The sequence below is a fragment of the Hemitrygon akajei genome, chromosome 10 (genome assembly GCF_048418815.1).
Source record: "Hemitrygon akajei chromosome 10, sHemAka1.3, whole genome shotgun sequence".
In the NCBI taxonomy this organism is placed as follows: domain Eukaryota; kingdom Metazoa; phylum Chordata; class Chondrichthyes; order Myliobatiformes; family Dasyatidae; genus Hemitrygon; species Hemitrygon akajei.
The window spans coordinates 23,328,469-23,352,427 of record NC_133133.1 but is presented as its reverse complement, the minus strand read 5'-3'; the positions used below and the strand labels follow the sequence as shown (position 1 = coordinate 23,352,427).

Below are 23,959 nucleotides of genomic sequence, written 5' to 3'. Positions count from 1 at the left end.
CAGCACAGACAGACAATAAGGTGCAAGGCCATAATGAAGTAGATCCCATTGTACTACAGTCCATCCCATTCTACTACAGGACCATATAATTGTCTTGTAACAGCAGATCGAAGCTGCTCTTGATCCTCGTGGTATGTGCTTTCAGGCTTTTATATCTTCTGCCTGAAGGTGTGTCTACAAATCCCTGCAGTTTTTAGTGATCACAGAGACAGCAGTTGCCACTCCAACCCATGACACGAGATCCTTCCAGATTAGATCCCTTCTGTAGTGCATTGTTGGAAATTGACGAGGGTCAAAGGGAACATGCCAAATTTCTTCAGCCCCCTGCTGGACATAGAGGTGCGGGTGAGCTTTCTCAGCCATGTGGTAGGACCAGGATCAGGCTGTTGGTGATACTGACTTCTAGGAACTTGAAGCTCTCCACCCTGTCAACCTCAACATCATTGATCTAAACTGTAGTGCGTTTAACTGCCACTTTTCCTGAAGTCAGTGACCAGTTCTTCCACTGGCATATGGAACATGTTCAGGAAAATTATAATTAGTTTAATTTGGTCAGCACAGATATCGTGGGCTGAAGGGCCTTTTCCAGTGTTGGTTCAATGAGGCTGCTCTGCCATTCACTAAGATCATAGCGAAGGTACAGTAGATGCTGCACTTACTTTACTTTATTGTCACCAAACAATTGGTGCTAGAGCGTACAATCATCACAGCAATATTTGATTCTGCGCTTCGCGCTTCCTGGAGTACAAATCGAAGTAAGTATAATAAAAATTTAAATTATAAATCGTAATTAGAAAATAGAAAAGGGAAAGTAAGGTAGTGCAAGTCAGGTCCGGATATTTGGAAGGTACGGCCCAGATCTGGGTCAGGATCTGTTCAGCAGTCTTATCACAGTTGGAAAGAAGCTGTTCCCAAATCTGGCCATACGAATCTTCAAGCTCCTGAACCTTCTCCCGGAGATACCTCAGATACTCCAATATTTTTAACCTGCAAATCCAGGAGAAATCACTGAAAGTCTTCTAATTGAGCTCTGCACTGAAGTCTAGCTCTCTTCTGACAATTCAGTCATTTACCTGCTGGGCCCTTTTAAATACGTAGACCAACCACTGATGACCCAACAAGGAAAGTTTAGAATCTCCCTTGCTCCAGGCTGCCTACACCCCACCTGTCCGTTATTCAAGAGTCCCTCCTGAAACCCTCTTCCTCTATAAGATCAATGTTGTGTTCCCATCTGCCAGCAAAATTCTGGCAGGTGAGCCAAGAATTACATTTTCCTAGACATGGAGACGTCATTTTGTTGCTCACATTGCCCAATTCTCACATCTGTCCCACCAGTCCAATGTCTGCACTCGTATTAAAGTCATCAGTGCAGATCTATTTAGATTGCTTAGGGAGGCAGTTCACTCCATATACTAATCACTCTGTGTGAAAAAGTGGCTTCTCAAGTTCCTATTACATTTCTTCCACTCACCTTAAATCTATGCCCTTGATTCCCTAATCCTGGGGGAAATACTGTGACTGTTCAACTTGCCCATGCTTCTTATGGCTTTTTATATCTCTAGAAGATCATCCCTAATTATCCAACACTCCAATGAAAAGGTCCCAACATTTTAAAGCTTACTTAAAAACTCAGTCTATTAAGTCCAGGCAACATAGTCATAAATCACCTCAGAACACTTTACCGTGTGCCTCTTTCCAATGCAAGGCGACCATGGCAAATACATTATTTCAAATTTGGCCTCAGCAATGTCTTAAACAATAGACGATGAACAAGTTCACCAACAATCAAGAATAAATGCTTACGAATATGTAAGACCTATCATAGAACATCACAGTATAGTACAGGCCCTTCAGCCCACAATGTTGTGCTGACCTTTTAACCATCTCTAAGATGAATCAAATCCTTCCCTCCTACATATCCCTCCGTTTTTCTTTTATCCATGTACCTATCTAAGAGCTTCTTAAATGCCCCCAATGATTCTGACTCTACCACCATCTATGGCAGGCTGCTACACACACACACACACACACACACACACACACACACACACACACACACACACACACACACACACACACACACACACACACACACACACACACACACACACACACCACCCTTGGTGTAAAAAAATTCATCTCCAACATCTCCCTCATTCTTTCCTCCAATCATTGTGCTCCCTCATTTTAGCCACTTCCACCATGGGAAAAGGTCTCTGGCTATCCACATGATCTACGCCTCTTATCATCGTGTGCACCTCTATCAAGTCATCTCTCACACTCCTTCACTTCAAAGAAAAAAGCCCTGACTCGCTCAACCTACCTCATGGCAAGAAGTGCATGAATTCAATAAATTACATGAGAATCTATCACTTCATTCCCACTTTTGAGTGAATGAGTATTCTGATTGATTGCTCAGTGCTAAATTTCAGGTGTATCATAATTTATTTTACTGCAACAGATGGTTGTGCAGCTTCCAAGGCATCTCATAACCAAATGTGATTGTCATAGTGATTTACTTCTGGATTGATTAAGCAAAGCCAGCTTGCTTTTTCCAAAGACAGTGTTATCAGATTTAGTTAATAGCTCTTTGATGAAAGAACAAAGCAGGCCGCCGATGAAGGAAATGCGGTAGGTGTTAATGTGAACTTCCTGAAGGCGTCTTGACAAGATATCAAGACTGAAAGCTATGGAATAAAATGAGCTGTTGCAGTTTGGGTAGAAAATTGACTAATTAACAAGCAGCAAAGCACTGTTATGAAAAAGTTTTGTTTGGGACAGGAGGGAAGTATTCAGTGGTGTTCCCTTAGGGTTGATACCAGAACCACTGCTACAATTGAAATACATGAATGATTCAGATGTGTAGGTCAATTTCCAAATGATCTGATGGCAAAAATATCTGGAGCCATAAATATTGGGAAAGTAATAGACTTCAGGCTGCTTGGATGGTGGTTATGTAACAGGTGGAATTTAATGCTGAGAAAGATGTTCCATTTCATTAGAAACGTGAGAAGTAGCAATATATCTGTGCATAGTTTGTTGGAAGTGGTAAGGCAGTTTGAGGCTCTTCGTTCTATCTAGTCCAGGCTGACCTGTTTTTTTGCCTAGTCCTATTTACCTGCATCTGAACCATAGCCCACCACTGATCGTTGATTCCACTCTTGCAATCACCCTGAGTGAAGAAGTTTCCCCTCAGGCTCCCCTTAAATATTGCACCTGTCACCCTGAAGCTATGATGCCTAGTCTGATCTCTGAACCTCAGTGGAAAAGAGTGCATCTACTCAGCTTATTGTCATAAATCTGTATATCTGTAAAAGATCTCCATTCATTCCTATGCAGTCCTGGAAATAAAGTCCTATCCTGTTCAACCTTTCCCTATAACTCAGGCCCTCCGTTCAGCATCATCCTTGTTAATTTCCTTGCACTCTTTAAAACTGATTAGCGTCTTTCATGTTGTCTCTTACAACTTTGGCATAATATCCTAATTCCTGTTCTCAGTGCTCTGAGAGGCCAATGTGCCAAAAGCTCTTTGTGACCCAATCTACCTGTGACATTACTTTAAAGGAATTATGGATCTGCATTCCTAGTTCCCTTTGTTCTACCGCACTCCTCAGAGTCCTACCAGTCACCAGATAAATCCTACCATGGTTTGACCTCCCAAAGTGTAACACCTCACACTTATCTGCATTAAATTCCACCTGCCTTCCTTGCTGTGTACCCAATCTTGGTGATATCTACAAATTGCTGATCCGGTTTACCACATTATCATTAGCAGCCCCAGTACCAATCCTTGTGGCACACCACTAGTCACAGGGATCCAGTCATCTACTCTGCTCTGTGGCTTCTCCTACCAAGCCAATATTGTATCCAATTTACTACTTCATCCTGAATACCAACCCTAACCCTAAGGCAGGGAGCAGCCTCTCACATGCAACTTTGTGCAAGGCTTTCCTAAAGTGCATGTAGACAACATCTACTGCCTTTCTTTCATCAAACTTACTCACAACCTTCTTGAAAAACACTACAAGATTGGTTAGACATGACTAACCACACACAAACCAATGTTGACTATCCAAGTAAGGCCTTGTCTATCCAAATATTTAGAACCTTCCAATAATTTACCCATGACTGACATCAGACTGACTGGCCCATAATTTCCCATCTTATTCTTAGAGCCTTTCTTAAACAACGGAACAACTTGTCTCACACATCTCCTTTTCAACTTGAATACATCCCTTCTAGTATTAGACTTCTCAACCGTAAAAAAAATTACCAGCTGTCAATTCCTAGACCTCTACTGGATCTCCCCTTAGCCTTTGTCATTCCAGGGAAAATAATCCAAATTTGACAACCTCACCTATGGCGCATGACTTCTAATCGAAGCGCATCCTGATAAACCTCCCTGAAAATCCTCCATATTGTCCTGAAATGAGATGACCCAAACTGAATGCAGATGTTGCCTGACAAGAGTTTTATAAAGGTGCAAATTAATTTCTTTATTCTTGCATAGAAACACTGTGTGCCCACTTGAGTTGTATGATCTCCTTTTGTGCTATAGCCATTCAGTGAAGTGCAGTGTAAGGAAACTGGAAGGCTTCCATTTTTACAACACGTTTCATGTCACTTTTGAAGCAATGTAGGCAAAGCAGTGACTAAACTTGGTGGCCACTTCATTAGGTACCTCCTATACCTAATAAAACACCACTGAGAGTATATTTGTAGTCCCCTGCTGCTGTAGCCCGTCAACTTTAACATTCCTGGACATTAAGAGTTCTGATGAAGGGTCCTGGCCTGAAACGTTGACTGTTTACTCTTTTCCATAGATGCTACCAGACCTGATGAGCTCCTCCAGCATTTTGTGTGTGTCACTCCAAGCTTTGATGTGCTGTGCATTCGGAAATGTTCTTCTGCACACCGCTGTTGTGACACGTGGTTATTTGAGTTACTGTCACCTTCATGTTTGCTTGAATCAGTCTGGCCATTCTCCTCTGACCACTCTCATTAGCAAACCCTTTTCACATCACAGAACTGCCACTCACTGAATACTTTTTATGGCTCTCACACCATTCTTTGTAAACTCTAGAGACTGTTGTGCGTGAAAATCCGAGGAGATCACCAGTCTCTGCGATTGTCAAACCACCCTGTTTGACACCAACAAACATTCCACAGTTAAAGTCACTTAGAACACCATAAGACATAGGAGCAGAATCAGGCCATCTGGCCCATCGAGTCTGCTCTGCCATTCAATCATGGTTAATCCTTTTTAAAAATCTCCTCTTCAACCGCAGTTCCTGGCCTTCTCCCCGTAACCTTTGATACCATGTCCAATCAAGAACCTATCGATCTCTGCCTTAAATACACCCAACAAACTGGCTTCCACAGATGCCTGTGGCAACAAGTTCCACAAATTCACCACCGTTTGGCTAAAGAAAGTTCTTTGCATCTCTGCTTTTAAAGGGTGCCCCTCTATCCTAGACTCTCCCACCATGGAAAACATCCTTTCCACATCTACTCTGCCTAAGCTTTTCAACATTCAAAAGGTTTCAATGAGATCCCCCCTCATCCTTCTGAATTCCAGCGAGTACAGACCCAGAGCCAACAAACGTTCCTCATATGATAACACTTCCATTCCTGGAGTCATCCTCGTGAAACTCATCTGAACCCTCTCCAATGCCAGCACATCTTCTCTAAGATGAGGGGTCAAAAACTGTTCAGAATACTCAAGGTGAAGCCTCACCAGTGCCTTATAAAGCCTCAGTATCACCTCTTTGATCTTGTATTCTAGACCTCTTGAAATGAATGCTAACATGACATTTGCCTTCCTCACCACCGACTCAACCTGCAAGTTAACCTTCAGGGTTTTTGCACAAGTACCCGCAAGTCCCTCTGCTTCTCAGATTCCTGGATTTTCTCCCTGCTTAGAAAATAATCCGCACATTTATTTCTACTACCAAAGTGCATGGCCATGCATTTTCCAACATTGTATTCGAGTTGCCACTTTCTTGCCCATTCTCCTAATCTGTCTTGAGTCCTTCTGCATCCTACCTGTTTCTTCAATACTACCTGCCCCTCCACTAATCTTCATAACATCTGCAAACTTGGCAACAAACCCATCTATTCCATCATCTAAATCAGTGATATACAGCATAAAAAGAAGTGGTCCCAACACCGACCCCTGTGGAACATCACTAATCACTTGCAGCCAAACAGAAATGAAGCCTTTTATTCCCAGCCACTGCCTCCTAGTAATCAGCCAATGCTGTAACCACATTGGTAACTTTCCTGTAATAACAAGCAAACTTGATGACGGTGAGGACAATATGAGGTTGATGTTCTGGAGCATGTTGATATTAAGGGAGAAGAGGTGTTGGGGTTGTTAAAAAACATTAGGATGGATAAGTCCCCGGGGCCTGACGGAATATTCCCCAGGCTGCTCCACAAGATGAGGGAAGAGATTGCTGAGCCTCTGGCTAGGATCTTTATGTCCTCGTTGTCCACGGGAATGGTACCGGAGGTATGGAGGGAGGCAAATGTTGACTCCTTGTTCAAAAAAGGTAGTAGGGATAGTCTGGGTAATTATAGACTGGTGAGCCTTATGTCTGTGGTGGGAAAGCTGTTGGAAAAGATTCTTAGAGATAGGATCTATGCACATTTAGGGAATCATGGTCTGATCAGGGACAGTCAGCATGGCTTTGTGAAGGGCAGATCGTGTCTAACAAGCCTGATAGAGTTCTTTGAGGAGGTGACTAGGCATATAGATGAAGGTATTACAGTGGATGTGATCTACATGGATTTTAGAAAGGCTTTTGATAAGGTTCCACACAGTAGGCTTATTCAGAAAGTCAGAAGGCATGGGATCCAGGGAAGTTTGGCCAGGTGGATTCAGAATTGGGTTGCCTGCAGAAAGCAGAGGGTAGTGGTGGAGGGAGTACATTCTGATTGGAGGGTTGTGACTAGTGGTGTCCCACAAGGATCTGTTCTGGGACCTCTACTTCTCGTGATTTTTATTAATGACCTGGATGTGGGGGTAGAAGGGTAGGTTGGCAAGTTTGCAGATGACACAAAGGTTGGTGGTGTTGTGGATAGTGTAGAGGATTGTCGAAGATTACAGAGAGACATTGATAGGATGCAGAAGTGGGCTGAGAAGTGGCAGATGGAGTTAACCCGGAGAAGTGTGAGGTGGTACACTTTGGAAGGACAAACTCTAAGGCAGAGTACAAAGTAAATGGCAGGATACTTGGTAGTATGGAGGAGCAGAGGGATCTGGGGGTACATTGTCCACAGATCCCTGAAAGTTGCCTCACAGGTTGATAGGGTAGTTAAGAAAGCTTATGGAGTGTTAGCTTTCATAAGTCGAGGGATAGAGTTTAAGAGTCGCAAGGTAAATGATGCAGTTCTATAAAACTCTGGTTAGGCCACACTTGGAGTACTGTATCCAGTTCTGGTCACCTCACTATAGGAAGGATGTGGAAGCATTGGAAAGGTACAGAGGAGATTTACCAGGATGTTGCCTGGTTTAGAGAGTATGGATTATGATCAGAGATTAAGGGAGCTAGGGCTTTACTCTTTGGGGAGAAGGAGGATGAGAGGAGACATGATAGAGGTGTACAAGATATTAAGAGGAATAAATAGAGTGGACAGCCAGGCCTCTTCCCCAGGGCACCACTGCTCAATACTAGAGGACATGGCTTTTAAGGTAAGGGGTGGGAAGTTCAAGGGGGATATTAGAGGAAGATTTTTCACTCAGAGAGTGGTTGGTGCATGGAATGCACTGCCTGAGTCAGTGGTGGAGGCAGATACACTAGTGAAATTTAAGAGACTACTAGACAGGTACATGGAGGAATTTAAGGTGGGGTGTTATATGGGAGGCAGGGTTTAAGGGTCAGCACAACATTGTGGGCTGAAAGGCCTCTACTGTGCTGTACTATTCTATGTTCTATGTTAACTTGGTAAGCTGCCTCATGTGTGGCACCTTGTCAAAGGCCTTCTGAAAGTCCAAATATACAATATCCACTGCACAGAAGGAAACCCTGCTGACTTTGTACTATCTTGTCTTGTGTCACCAAGTACTCCATCACCTCATCCTTAACAATTGACTCTAATATCTTTCCAACCACTGAGACCAGGCTAACTGGTCTATAATTTCCTTTCTGCTACCTTCCTCCTTTCTTAAAGAGTGGAGTGACATTTGCTATTTTCCAGTCCTCTGGCACCATGCCAGAGTCCAATGATTTTTGAAAGATCATTGTTAATGCCACCACAATCTATAATGCTACCTCTTTCGGAACCCTAAGGTGCAGTTCATCTGGTCTGGGTGATTTATGTACCTTTAGGTCTTTCAGCTTTTTGAGCACCTTCTCTCTTATAATAGTAACTGCTCCCACTTATCTTCCTTCACACACTACAACATCAGGCACACTGCTAGTGTTTTCCACAGTGAAGACTGACACAAAATACTCAATTAGTTCCTCAGCCATCTCCTTGATCCCCATTATTATTTCTCCTGCCTCATTTTCTAACGGTCCTATATCCACTTTACTTTCTCTTTTACTTTTAATGTACTTGAAAAAAATTTTACTATCCACTTTGATATTATTTGCCAGCTTGCTTTCATATTTCATCTTTTCCCTTCTAATGATTTTCTTAGTTGCTCTGTGTAGGTTTTTAAAAACTTCCCAATCCTCTATCATCCCACTGATTTTTGCTTTGTTGTAAGTCCTTTATTTTGCTTTTACAATAGCTTTGACTTCGCTTGTCAGCCACAGTTGTACTATTTTACCATTTAAGTATTTCCTCATTGCTGGTATACTCATGTCCTGCACCTTCCTCATTTTTCCCAGAAACTCACGCCATTGCTGCTCTGCTGACATCCCTGCCAGCAGCTCCTTCTAATTTACTTTGGCCAAATCCTCTCTCATACCACCATAATTTCCCTTACTCCACTGAAATACTGCTATATCAGACTTCACTTTCTCTCTATCAATTTCAAGTTGAACACAATCCTATCGTGATCATTGGTTCCTAAGAGTTCCTTTGTCTTAACTCCCTAATCACCTCCGGTTCATTACATAACACCCAGTCCAGTATAGCTGATCCCCCAGTAGGGTCAACAACAAACTGCTCTAAAAAGCTATCTCTTAGCATTCTACAAACTGCCTCTCTTGAGATCCATTACCAACCTGATTTTCCCATTGACCTGCATGTTAAAACCTCCCATGACTACCATAACATTACCCTTTCAACTCGCCATTTCTATCTCGTTTTGTAACCTGTGATCCATCCCCAGCTACTGTTGGGAGTCCTGTATATAACTGCCATCAATGTCCTTTTACCCTTGCAGCTTCTTAACTCAATCCACAAGTATTCAACATCTTCCGATCCTATGTCCCATCTTTCTACTGATTTGTTGCCATTCTTTACCAGTAGAGCCAACCATCCCCTCTGCCTACCTTCCTATCCCTCCGAAATAACATGTAATCTTGGACATTCCGCTCCCAACTACAGCCACGATTCAGTGATGGCCACAACATCATGCCTAGCAATCTGTAATATTGCAACAAGATCATCCACCTTATTTCTTACACTGTGTGCATTTAGATACAACATCTTGAGTACTGTATTTGCTATCCTTTCTGATTCTACATCCCTAATGATTTGATACTCAGCCTGTTGGCTGCAACTGAGTCCCATCACCTGCCTGCCCTTCCTGACAGTCTGACTGCACGCTATCTTTACTTTTTTACCATCCATTCTATCCTGATTCCCTTCACTCCGGTTCCCACCCCCTGCCAAGTTAGTTTATACCCTCCCCAACAGCTCTAACAAACCTGCCCACGAGAATATTGGTCCCCCTCGGGTTCAGGTGCAACCCGTCACTTTTGAACAGGTCATACCTCCCCCAGAGAGATCCCAATTATCCAAGAACCTGACGCCCTGCCCCCTGCACCAGCTTCTCAGCCACACAAATCATCCTGTTTCTAGCCTCACCGGTATGTGCACAGGCAGCAATCAAGAGATTACTACCGGGGAGGCCCTGCTTCTCAGCTTTCTACCTAGCTCTCTAAATTCTCTTTTCAGGATCTCTTTGCTTTTCCTTCCTATGTCATTGGTACCAACATGTACCAAGGCGTCTGGCTCCCCCCCCCCCCCCCCCCCATCACATTTCTTCCCCATTCTGATGTTTGGTCTGATCAGCAACTGAACCTCTTGACCATTTCTGCATGCTTTTGTGCATTGAATTGTTGCCACATAATTGGCTGATGAGATATTTGCATTAATGAGCAGGTGTACAAGAGTACCTAATAAAGTAGCCTTTGAGTTTATGTTATGTAGGAGTTACTGCAGCCAATACGTGCACAGTATGCTCCCACAAACAGGGCAGTGTGATAAAGGGCAGGTAATTATGGCAGTGTTTATTAAGGGATAAATATTTGCCAAGCCATGCCAGAGAAAACTTGCTTTTCATTTTCAGGAATAGTTCTGTGAAATCTCTCGTGTCTGCTTGAAAGGATGTTAATTAATATTTCACCCAAAAGCCTCAACCTCTTACAAAGGGGCACATCCTCAGCACTGCACTAAAATAGTTTTTGAAATGTGATTTGAACCAAGGAGCTTTTGGTTCTGAGGTAAGAAATCTATCAGCCAAACACTTGGTATTAGACATTTTAATGAACTGGGCAATGTGTGAATCAGTTTAATATTGGCTTAATTATTATTAAAATTTGTCATTTTTCCTTAGGTGATAGAGGCAACAGAGGACCACCTGGAATACCATATTTTGTGGACTTCCTAACACCTGCACCACAGGGAAACCCTGGCAGTCCTGGAGTTCCGGGTTTCCCTGGCCCTAGAGGTATTGTTTCTGCATTTGAAGCTAGAGTGCGTTTTGATCAAGCAATATGAGGAAGGAACCTTGTATGAGCCTGTTTCTGAGTATCTGCCGCAGAAAGAAAGAAATATTAGCTTTATTTTGCACATGTACATTGAAACATATACTAAAATGCATCATCTGAGTCTAATCATATCTGTCAGGATTGGTCGGGCACCTGAAACTGTCACTACACACCAGCGACAACGTAGTGTTCCCCTAACTTGCTAACTCTAACTGTCCCAGCTTTGGATTGTGGCAGGAAACTGGAGCAGCCGGAGGAAACCCACATGGTCACGGGGAGGACGTACAAACTCTTCACTGACAGTGGCGGGATTTGAACCCCGATCTTACAACTGGTGTTGCAATAATACTACGCTAACCACTGCACCACAGTTCTGCCCACAAGTTGATTATTAGTTCATCTTTGGCATGCCGTTCACATAAGTGACAGGGCCCACAGAGAGGCAGGAGGAAACCCAGAGCTGGACCCCAGGTCTGAATCACATCACCAGGGGAATCTGTTGGAACTTGCTGTGTCATCTAGAGGCGGAGACACCTACTGAATTTCAGGATAGAGGAGACAGATTGAATGTGGGGTAAAACTAGTGCTGCAACACTGTAGCACAAGTTAGAAAGTACTTTTGTTTCTTTGTTACCACAGAAAAGTTTAGAAATAATATTTCATCAATAACCCAAATAATTGGTGGCCTTTTGCTGGTGAGGTAGGGGTGGATGCATCGAAGAACACTGAAGTCGACAGGCCTGTCTCAATCACCAGGACCAAATTTAGCCTGTGCAGTCTCCTTCCTCTCTCACCAAGCAACGTGTCTTCCCTTTCCACAACATAAGAGGGACTGGAAATAGTTTACAAACAGGACCAGTGTAGAAGATGAGGGGTGTCATCACACTGAACCATAACCTTAAGTAATTCATTATCATCCACATTATCAGTAGAGCAAAGATCCAGTGTCTTCAGACTTTGGACTAAGGGCCTGAGGCTGATGGGCCAGAGATGCATGCTGAACTGGTCAGGAGCCAGTTCTGGTTTTCATGCATGAAAGAAGTATTGGCTCAGGTCATCTGCAGGAGTATTGCATGGGATCATTGCTCCCGGGAGGGTAGTGCTCAAACATCACCCTTAAAGTACATCTGATTACATTTTATTTTGAGTTTTCTATAACTTTCTCTTGGAAACTGCATGCATCTGAAATGCCATTTTTCAATTTTAATGAAGGGGAAGTCATAGGCTCTCTCTTCAGCTTCCCTACTCTCAGTAGGCAGAGTTTTGACTCAGGAGCATGTGATCAAAAAAGTTATTTTACTCTCTGGACAGACTATACAAGGGCAATCTGCCCACCTGCCTTTGATGATGTATGGTCTAAGAATAGACATCTGAATCTGCTACATGTTTGGAATTATGCTTTTCATCTCCACACCTAGGAAGTAGTTAAAGAGTTCGGTTCCTTGACTTAAATCTGAGATATTTTGCTTCTGAGTCACCAGATGTGAAGAAATTCTCTGCACTCATGCCTTAAGGACTTTTTAATGTTTTGGCAGGCTGCATGCAATTTTGAAATCCTGAGTGGCACATGATATATTTGGTGTGATCTTCAACCAATAACCACAAATAAAACTATTGGATTAGAGTTCTTCAGCTATTTGTCTTGTATGCCTTGTTTGTTCCTTCCTGCTGTACATACTCCGTATGAAGGTGGAAAGCAGTCTTGACCCAATTATTGACCAGTCCATAAACATTGGAAACACATTGCTCCTACTTGATAAATTAAATTGAATAGCATTTGCTACCACTAAATGAAGTACCAAGATATTTATTAGAGTTACTAAACATTTTTAATTAAGCAGGTGTGATGGGAACATTGAAGTTTTGTCCATCTTGGCTATCTCTCTCATGAACCAGCCTGACTCAAATATCCTGCAAGTTTTAGCGCTTATTGGTTGGAAGGCCAGGTTGAGAGATGGAGCAAGAAAGGGTGAAAATATTCAATCTTAACAAGCTTCTCATTCATAGACAATAACCATTCTGACAATGAAATCAGGAATTTCCAGTTAACATAAGGATCCTCTTTTGAGTCAGTATGGGTGGAAGTCAGGAACAGGAAGGGAGCAGTTACTCTATTGGGAGTATTCTATAGGCCCCCTGGTAGCAGCAGAGATAGCGAGCAGCAAATTGGGAGGCAGATTTTGGAAAGGTGCAAAAATAACAGGGTTGTTATCATGGGTGACTTTAACTTCCCTAATATTGATTGGCACTTGATTAGTTCCAAGGGTTTAGATGGGGCAGAATTTATTAAGTGTGTCCAGGATGGATTCCTGTCACAGTATGTTGACAGGCCGACTAGGGGGAATGCCATACTAGATCTAGTATTAGGTAATGAACCAGGTCAGGTCACAGATCTATCAGTAGGTGAGCATCTGGGGGACAGTGATCACTGCTCCCTGACCTTTAGCATTATCATGGAAAGGGATAGAATCAGAGAGGACAGGGAAATTTTTAATTGGGGACTGGCAAATTATGAGGCTATAAGGCTAGAACTTGCGGGTGTGAATTGGGATGATGTTTTTGCAGGGAAATGTACTATGGACATGTGGTCGATGTTTAGGGATATCTTGCAGGATGTTAGGGATGAATTTGTCCCGGTGAGGAAGATAAAGAATGGTAGGGTGAAGGAACCATGGGTGACAAGTGAAGTGGAAAATCTAGTCAGGTGGAAGAAGGCAGCATACATGAGGTTTAGGAAGCAAGGATCAGATGGGTCTATTAAGGAATATAGGGTAGCAAGAAAGGAGCTTAAGAAGGGGCTGAGAAGAGCAAGAAGGGGTCATGAGAAGGCCTTGGCGAGTAGGGTAAAGGAAAACCCCAAGGCATTCTTCAATTATGTGAAGAACAAAAGGATGACAGGAGTAAAGATAGGACCGATTAGAGATAAAAGTGGGAAGATGTGCCTGGAGGCTGTGGAAGTGAGCGAGGTCCTCAATGAATACTTCTCTTCAGTATTCACCAATGAGAGGGAACTTGATGATGGTGAGGATAGTATGAGTGAGGTTGATGTTCTGGAGCATGTTGATATTAAGGGAGAGAAGGTGTTGGAGTTGTTAAAATACATTAGGATGGATAAGTCCCCGGGGCCTGACGGAATATTCCCCAGGCTGCTCCACGAGGTGAGGGAAGAGATTGCTGAGCCTCTGGCTAGGATCTTTATGTCCTCGTTGTCCACAGGAATGGTACCGGAGGATTGGAGGGAGGCAAATGTTGTCCCCTTGTTCAAAAAAGGTAGTAGGGATAGTCCGGGTAATTATAGACTAGTGAGCCTTACATCTGTGGTGGGAAAGCTGTTGGAAAAGATTCTTAGAGATAGGATCTGTGGGCATTTAGAGAATCATGGTGTGATCAGGGACAGTCAGCATGGCTTTGTGAAGGGCAGATCGTGTCTAACAAGCCTAATAGAGTTCTTTGAGGAGGTGACCGGGGATATAGATGAGGGTAGTGCAGTGGATGTGATCTACATGGATTTTAGTAAGGCATTTGACAAGGTTCCACATGGTAGGCTTATTCAGAAAGTCAGAAGGCATGGGATCCAGGGAAGTTTGGCCAGGTGGATTCAGAATTGGCTTGCCTGCAGAAAGCAGAAAGGTTGTGTTGGAGGGAGTACATTCAGATTGGAGGGTTGTGACTAGTGGTGTCCCACAAGGATCTGTTCTGGGACCTCTACTTTTCGTGACATTTATTAATGACCTGGATGTGGGGGTAGAAGGGTGGGTTGGCAAGTTTGCAGACGACACAAAGATTGGTGGTGTTGTAGATAGTGTTAGAGGATTGTCAAAGATTGCAGAGAGACATTGATAGGATGCAGAAGTGGGCTGAGCAGTGGCAGATGGAGTTCAACCCGGAGAAGTGTGAGGTGGTACACTTTGGAAGGACAAACTCCAAGGCAGAGTACAAAGTAAATGGCAGGATACTTGGTAGTGTGGAGGAGCAGAAGGATCTGGGGGTACATGTCCACGGATCCCTGAAAGTTGCCTCACAGGTAGATAGGGTAGCTAAGAAAGCTTATGGGGTGTTAGCTTTCATAAGTCGTGGGATAGAGTTTAAGAGATGTGATGTAATGATGCAGCTCTATAAAACTCTAGTTACGCCACACTTGGAGTACTGTGTCCAGTTCTGGTCACCTCACTGTAGGAAGGATGTGGAAGCATTGGAAAGGGTACAGAGGAGATTTACCAGGATGCTGCCTGGTTTAGAGAGTATGGATTATGATCAGAGATTAAGGGAGCTAGGGCTTTACTCTTTGGAGAGAAGGAGGATGAGAGGAGACATGATAGAGGTGTACAAGATATTAAGAGGAATAGACAGAGTGGACAGCCAGCGCCTCTTCCCCAGGGCACCACTGCTCATTACAAGAGGACATTGCTTTAAGTTAAAGGGAGGGAAGTTCAAGGGGGATATTAGAGGAAGGTTTTTCACTCAGAGAGTGGTTGGTGCGTGGAATGCACTGCCTGAGTCAGTGATGGAGGCAGATACACTAGTGAAGTTTAAGAGACTACTAGACAAGTATATGGAGGAATTTAAGGTGGGGGGTTATATGGGAGGCAGGGTTTGAGGGTCAGCACAACATTGTGACCCGAGGGTCCTGTAATGTGCTGTACTATTCTATGTTCTATGTTCTATATGGTATTAATCCGGCATTAATGGGAATGGAGGGAGTGTCAGTTGCATGAATATGCTAGTTGAATAAAAAATACTCAAAAATAATTACTATACATCACGCATTAGTGTTCTCTGTGTGGACTTTTAAATAAATTTCCTGGCAGTATGTTCACCCCTTGTCCTTTTAAATAGCAATCTTTTAATGTGATTCGATATTTTTAGGTTAAACAATATTAATATACTGTAAATCACAGCAAAAAAATGCTTAATAAATCAAATAAAATATGCTTGCATAAGAATGCTGGATCCATAAATACCAGTGGGCAAGAGTTTACTGAAAATTTAATTCAGCATATAGCAATGGTTGGATGATTCCTTGGCATGATTGTTGGGACATGTAAAATACAACCCCCTGGTCATACCTGGTGTTGCTCACACGGTCGTCAACATGCCAATGGGGCTTAAGGGAAGAGAGGCGAATTTCAAGAATGTTGCCAGGATTAGAGGGAGCGAGTTATGGAGAGATGTAGGCCAGGCTATGTCCTTATTCCTTAGGGTGCAGGGGTGACTTAAAGAGATTTGGAGGCTTAGAGAGATTTGTGCTGAACACAGGAAATTGGGACTGGTTGGATGAGCACCATTGTTAGTGTGGGCTTGTTGGGCTGAAAGGTCTGTATCTGTGCTGCATTGAAATGTCAACTAATTCTCTTACCACAGACGCTGCCTGATCTGCTGAGAAGTTTCTTCCACCATTTACTGTTACTTCAGATTTCTAGTATCTGCATTTTCTTAATATCCAGATCCTCACTTGTCTGACAGATTAACTGACCAGCAAGTCTTGTTGGCCACTGACCAATAGCCTGATGGCTATTTTGATGCCTGATGCACAAACGTGGAGAAATCAGTGTAACAGCAAGTGGTGAGCTGATAATGACCGAATCATTTGGTTACCATGTGAGCTGTAGTTAGTTCTTAGGTTAATGCATAGATGTCTTATTGATGAATAGGACAAGGGCAGAAATATGCTGTTCGCCTGGGGTAGGGGGGGAGTGGATACATTTACCATTAGTATTACAATCAGTTCCTCATTCATGGAAATAAAACGAGAAAGTGCTGGAAATATTGAAAGGGATTAAAAAGGCATCTGTAAAAATAGTGAAATTGAGTCAACATTCCAGACCTTTGTGCTTTGATCCAAACCTTTTTCACTGAAACCCACATCAGGGCGCAGCTCTAATCCCGGGGTCCATAGCCTGCCCTGAGCAACAGATATGTAGTAAGAATGTTGGCTTAGTGTTTATGATCCAGACATATCAACCAGAAAGATCTCAATCTTCGAATACGTACACAACGCTGGAAGAATTCAGCAGGTCAGGCAGCATCCGTGAGAAAAGAGTAGCCAATGTTTCGGGCCGAGACCCTTCATCAGGAATGGGGGGGGGGGGGGGGGAAGAGAGGACCAAAGCCCAATAATAGAGATAGGGGAGGGGGTAGGGCCTATAGGCGCCAGGTGGAAAACCAATCAGAGGAAAGATAAAGGGGGGAGGGGGTGGGGATAAGCATGAAAGAACTGTAGAGATAAAGAAGCAGAAAGTTGAAAGGGGAGAGAGGCAGAGAGGGACCTGGGATAGGGGGAGGGGGAGGGAATTACCAGAAATTGGAGAATTTAATGTTCATACCACCAGGCTGGAGGCTACCCAGACGGTAGATGAGGTGTTGCTCCTCCAACCTGAGTTTGGCCTCATCATGGCAGTAGAGGGGGCCATGTATGGACATACCTAGATGGGAGTGAGAGGCAGGGTTGAAGTGGGTGGCAACCGGGAGGTCCTGTCTATTGTGACGGATGGAGCGTAGGTGCTTGACGAAGCGGTCCCCCAATCTACGTCGGGTCTCGCCGATGTAGAGGAGGCCGCACCGGATGCAATAGACGTCTCCAGCAGACTCGCAGGTGAAGTGTTGCCTTACCTGGAAGGACTGTCTGGGGCCCGGAATGGTGGTAAGGGGGGAGGTGTGGGGACAGGTGTAGCATTTGCGCTTGCAGGGGTAAGTGCCAGGTGGGAGTTCTGTGGGGAGGGACATGTAGGGACCAGGTAGTCGCGGAGGGAACGATTTCTGTGGGGAAGGACATGGCAAGTGGCAATGCAAGACTGCTGGTATTGACCATTGTTCTGGGATAAACCATGATTATGTTGGTAGGGAGAGGAGTGAGAGTTGATTGAGTGCTGATGAGCTGGTCCATTGAAATAGGTGGTGAGGATGATGTGGTAATTACATTGGCTAATTAGAGCTGTGTGTGGATATCAGATTGGTACTAAGATTATTGTATTTATTGATAACAATCAAATATTCAGGATATTTGATCTCTAAGAAATAATACAAATTGAAAACCAGTTGCAAGTTCTATTAATACAATTAAAATTGACAAATTGATTCTGTTTCAATAACTCACATTTAATTTAATTTGTAAAACAGTGACTACTTTAAATTCAACAATAATATATTGATTGGATCAAAATAACTCAGTCTATTATTAAGACTCTAAGATATAATTTCAAATAAATTTTGCTGTCAGACTCATAAAAACACCAGTCATGAACCCTTACATCTGATGTAAGGAAATCATTATGCTGTTGCTTGGCAGAAATCTGAACGGAAACTGGCTGTTAATATATTACAGCTTTTGAGTTTTTATAAATGTAACTGAAGGCACCATTTTCTGGTTGTAAACAATTAAAGCCAAACACATGTCCTGCAAAAAGTTGTGGGCACAATCGTATTTGAGTATAAATGATAATGAGCACAAATGATATTTTGTGCTGAGGTAAAACCAATGGAGTGAAAGTCAAATCAACAAAAATTCAAAGAAAGCTTTTAGTGAGCATGATTTTGCACCCAATTTGGATTCATTGGGGCCCAAGAGCTAATCTCAACCTAAATAATTAATTTTAATGTTTCTATATTTGTCTTTCCATAGGAGATAGGGGCTTTCCAGGACCTCCTGGTTCTCCGGGCTTACCAGGACTGAGAGGTCTCCCTGGTCGTGAGAAAGGAAAACCTGGAGATTTTGGGATCCCAGGTTCTCCTGGAGCACCAGGACTACCGGGTCCGAAAGGCTTCAGCGGCATTTTTGGTTTCCCTGGAATGGTTGGAGAAAAGGTAAGAGTTTTGATGCCCATAAATCATTTCTTTGCATTGATTAATTGCTCCTGTCTAAGGCAGTGAAACAAGTACAGGCCCAATGGAAAAAAAATAGATACAACAAACACAGACAGACAGACACAGCAAAAACAACAAACTGTTTAAATACAAAAAGAGGGGGAAAAAAACCCAAAAAAATTATAATAAATAAATAAGCAATAAATATTGAGAAAATGCGTCCATTGGTTCTGGAACCAGTTCAATGTTAGGGTGAGTGAAGTTATCCCTTCTTGTTCATGAGCCTGATGTTTGTGGGGAGATAACTGTTCCTGAACCTGGTGATGTAGGACCTGGGCTCCTTTTCCTCCTTCCTGATGGCAGCAGTGAGAAGAGAACGTGGCCTGGATGGTCGGGTTCTTGATGATTGATGTTGCTTTCTTATGACAGCACTCCTTGTTGACATGCTCAGTGGTAGAGAAAGCCTTACCTGTCATGGACTAGGCTGTACCTCTACTCATTGGTTTCCATACCAGGCTGTGATGCAGCCAGTCAATATGCTCTCCACCATACATTTACAGAAAGTTTTAGGTGACTTGTTCCACTACTACTTGACATTTCTACCATGGGGATAAAGGTTCTGAACTTTCTTCCCAATGTGGGTGGAAATCTGAGCATCTAGAAGAAACCAACACAGTGACAGGGAGAACATGCAAGGCTAAATTAGATACAATCAAAAGTAATGATAGAACCTGGCTTTCTCATCCTGAGAGACTGGTGAGCTGAATATTTGTTCATTTCCTTTGCCATTTCTTAACTATCCAATGTACTTACTTCCATTTCTGTCTGCCAAAGACCCACACCGACTTTAATTCTTTTTTATTACTTTTTACAGTCTGTAATACTTTTGCATCCTACTTTTAGTTTCCTTATCGATGCTTTAGGTCATCCGCTGCTGATTTCTGATATTTTCCAAATCTTCAGGAATATTCCTTTCCTTTTCTATGATCCAGTATCACCGGGGTCATTAAGCCTTAGGTCCCATATCATCAGTTTCTGGAACAGTCATTATACTACAACCATCAGGTGCCTGAACCAGAGTGGATAACTTTAGTCATTTTCACTTTACTAACACTAACCCGTATGTCTTTGAAATGTGGGAAGAAACCAGAGCATTCAAAGCAAGCCCATATGGGGCCAGAGAGATAACGTACAAACTCCTTACAGTCATTCTCAAGACCTGAACGCGGATTGCTGATTGCTGGTGCTGTAAAGTGCTGTGCTAGCTGCTATGCTACAGTGCTGCCCAGGTTAATCTTTATCTTTAATCTGCACACAAGCACACACATACATATACACAGTGGCGGAGGTCAGAACCGAACCCACGTCTCAGAACTGTGAGGCAGCAGCTCTACCCACTAGTGTTGGACATTAGCTGTCACACTGGATAGGGACCAGACACCCATCTGGTAGCCAGGGCTCACACATCACTTTGGATTATTTAGATTCAGAATCTTCTCCCAGCTTCAAACTCTTTTCCAGAGGATCAGGAGTCAGATCCCACCCCCATAGTTCAGAAGTCAGATTTAATGATTAAGTGGCAAGATTAAGCATTCTTCCTGAACATTAACTGTACAGCCATAACACAGGAAGAATTAAAACACTGTGTACAATTTTTTTTCAAATCACATGATTTTTTCACAGGGTTATGATGGACAGCCTGGTCGTCCTGGGCGGCCTGGCGAATTAGGACTCAGTGGTCCGAAAGGTAGGAAGCCATAATCTCTGTTTATGCATTATTACTAATACATCTTTGCCCCTGGCATCCTCACATGAAACTCTTATACAATTGCTGCCAAGAATTACCAACTTTTTTTTTTGATTGCTTGATTAAACATTTGTTGGGAACCTGTGAGAGTTATGTGTCTCAATCAGCCATTGCATTTGGAAGTACAGTGACTTCCAATCTATGAGTCTCCCCTGACTGAGATAATAAGCTTTACAGAATGGCAGCAAACCTATGTCTTTCCGGTGTTCAGAGGGGCTAGGTTTATGTCAAAAGTGACAAAGGCTGACTGCTGTTAGGGCTTGTTGTTCAAATGTTTAAAAAAAACCTTGTGCTTAGCTAGCACTTATAAATGGAGGCAGACACTGCAAACAAAAGCAAAATGATTTTTCTACAGTATTAGAAATCATTAACTGGATTATTGTCCTGTAAAAAATTCTGGGGTCTGCACATCAGGACGATTATGCACTTTAGAAAAGGTACAGAGGAAATATACCAGGATATTTCAGAACAGAGATGAAGTAGAATTTCTTTAGCCAGAAGGTGAACCTGTGGAATTCATGGAGACCAAGTCTTTTGGCATGTTGAAAATGGAGCTTGATAGGGTCTTAATTAATAAAGGGTGTCAAAAGATACGGGAAAATGGCAGGAGAATGGGTTTTCAGTATGAGTAGGATATTGATAGAAACGTGACTCCTTTTGACAGTTAAAATCACTGACAATAGATCTAAAGGAGGGTGAGAATATTTTCACCTGGGTGCTCATCAGGATCTGAAAAGTTCAATGCAAAATGGTGCTGGAAGTTGGTGTCATAAGTAATTTTATATGTAAGTTGCTTGATACTTGGAGATAAAGATCTGAGCTAAGGTAAAAAAAAGACAGAAGCTAGCTATCCCAGTGTAATAGATCCATAAACATGTATCAGTACTATAAACCTAGTCCTTCAAACAACCATCTCAGACATAATGGACTAAATAGTGTCCCGTGTCTATGACAACTCTAGTAAAGCTACAATAGTGGAAAGTTAATGGAGTCATCGAGTGTCTTGAAGATCAGAACAATTTTAATCATAAACTTTATGCAGCATCCGAAATTTCTTTTACTTCTTAGAAGTTATACAGTTGCATCATGGTTAGATTGCTAGGAAGGATATTTGAATCCTGCTTTTGCACCTGGGGAGTCTTTCCAAGGAATTTACGGAGGTATTAATTAAATATAAATTGCTTGATACCATTCTGTTAAAAGTAAGTTAAATATTGGTGACTATGAACTACCAGAGTGATGCTCTTCCAGGAAAGATATCTTGCCTGAGATTCTAGAGTATGGGATCCCAACCAATGTTACCTCTAATTCGTAATTACCAGTGTGCACAAACATCTTGTGCTGTGTGGGTTTTTGCGCAGTGAGAACAACACGTGTGCACTGAATTTTTAAGTGGAAGTAAATCTGAAGCTGTTCTAAGGATAATTAACGACCAAGTCCAGTGTGTTGTTCATTGTTTAAAAGAAATAAAACAACACACATCAATGAGTTTTATTGCTCGTGTACTGTACGACAGCACATAGTAATATTAATCTTTTCTCATATTATTAAGTATACTTGAATATTAGTAACATGACAACAAGGTAGTGGGTAGTTTAAATTGCTTTATGCACTATTTGCAAAAGATCTGTGTGTGCTTTCTCACACACACCTTAGAGCAGTGGTTCCCAACGTGGGGCATACACCCCACAGGGGGGGTAATTTGATTTTTAAGGGGGGCAATTCGAGAATGAGTTATTAACAGTGAATTTTTTCTAGTAAGTCTGTGTGAGTATGAGTGTGTGTGCGAGTTAATACATATGTGTATATACAGTATGCATACGTAAAAATACTTGTGTGTATGTACATGTGTAATTGCGTATGTACTGTATATATAGTGTATCGCCATCATTACAACCATCAAATAGCTTTCATAATTAAATTAATGAATTGACTGATGTAGGAAGGAACGAATGAACAAGTCCAAACACGTAAGAAACTCGTACGAGGTCGCGCCAATGCTGCTTTTTGCAGTAGCTTTCGGTTCTTGGTGGTGTGAAGGTGTGTACATTGCGTCATCTCTTTTAAACAGTGTATCTGTCTTTGTATGCTGTAGAAACGAATCGGCATTGTTTTATTTATTTATTATTATTATTATTTTAATATCACTTAATGTTCTTTTTTTTACAATTTCTTAGTAATTTCTTCCTCAGAACTTTAACAGTCCTTTGGTTCTTTTATTTTTCTCTTTCATGAATGCCATGTTCTTTGGAAGCTTGTTTAAAGCAAGTTAATGGTCTTTTAGGCTTCCTCCAGGTGAATAGGAGCTCACTTTTTGAATAATAAGAATTATATATCACCACAGGGGGCATCAGGATTTTAGAGGTGATTAGGTGGGTCATGGCCAAAAAAAGGTTGGGAACCACTGTCTTAGAGGGAACACTGTTCCCAACCTGGGGTCCACAGACCTCTTGCTTAATAGCATAAAAAGAGTGGGGTACCCCTGCTGTAGTTATTAAGATCTGAGTGGATGATAACATATTTTAAGGAAGTTGCTTCTCATCTAAATTAATGGGCCAAATCTTAGTTGAGCAATGGATCTTGGATTATGCATATTTGTTGATTACTGACTCAGTCCGAAAATTTAGTCCTGTATGTTGCTGGACGAAGATGCACCTTGGATGTTGGTGAACAATTGCATGATTTGTCTTCATAACCTGCTAGATGGAAGAGCTGAGAAAGAAGTAGGAATGTTGAGAGAAATGAGAATTACAGGAGAATGATTTGAGTCCAAGCCAAAAGAGAAATACTGAAAGAGACAGATAAACTGGATTAAGCAAGAAAGGAAAAATAGGAGAAAAATAATACCATCTGTAATAAGAAAAATTACAAGTGAGAATAAAATTTAATTTTAAAGTAGTTACCAGTAGTTTCCTGGGCCAGAAAGTGTGATTGGTGTAAAGTTACTATTGCAACATTTTTCTATAAGAACCCTGGCTATCAGCGATGTTCAATGTGCCTGTCTGGCAATTAAAAAAAGAGTACGGTATTGAGATGTTGTGTGTGCAGGGAAGCAAAATGTTAAGATGAGACAAACTGCAGGTCATGCATTTCTCAGTCAGAAGACATGCAAGGGGAGAGGATGACAGTTTCCCCCAGTAGTCATCTAAAAATGTGATCGTCATGGAAGGTTTTGTTTGTGTGCACATTCACCCCTTCACGCTAAGGATCTGTATCTGGGTTCCTGGCTAATTTTAATTTTCTGAGGTTGCTGAGACATTTTGCTGAGTAATTAATGAGCTTGCATTCTTTTAACCTGTAGGTTTGGGACGTAATGAATTTTTTTTTCCAAAGTCTCTGCAGGAGATGTTATTTATTTCTATTTGATTTATGTTGCCTGCATTGGAAATGTTTCCTGAAGATTAATCTTATTTCCAGACTTACCAACAATGCCAGAAGATTGATGCATGAGACTCATGTG

At 42.2% G+C, this 23,959-nt stretch overlaps 1 protein-coding gene across 4 annotated transcripts in view; it reads left to right on the top strand.

The window, feature by feature from the left end:
- Window positions 1-23,959, top strand: part of col4a6 (collagen, type IV, alpha 6) — a 409,162-nt gene that overhangs the window by 348,973 nt on the left and 36,230 nt on the right. For all 4 annotated transcript variants that reach the window (XM_073057903.1, XM_073057902.1, XM_073057904.1 and 1 more), the window contains 3 exons: window positions 10,739-10,852; window positions 18,511-18,692; window positions 20,376-20,439. In XM_073057903.1, coding sequence (XP_072914004.1) covers window positions 10,739-10,852; window positions 18,511-18,692; window positions 20,376-20,439 — 360 coding nt within the window. The remainder of the gene's footprint in view (window positions 1-10,738; window positions 10,853-18,510; window positions 18,693-20,375; window positions 20,440-23,959) is intronic.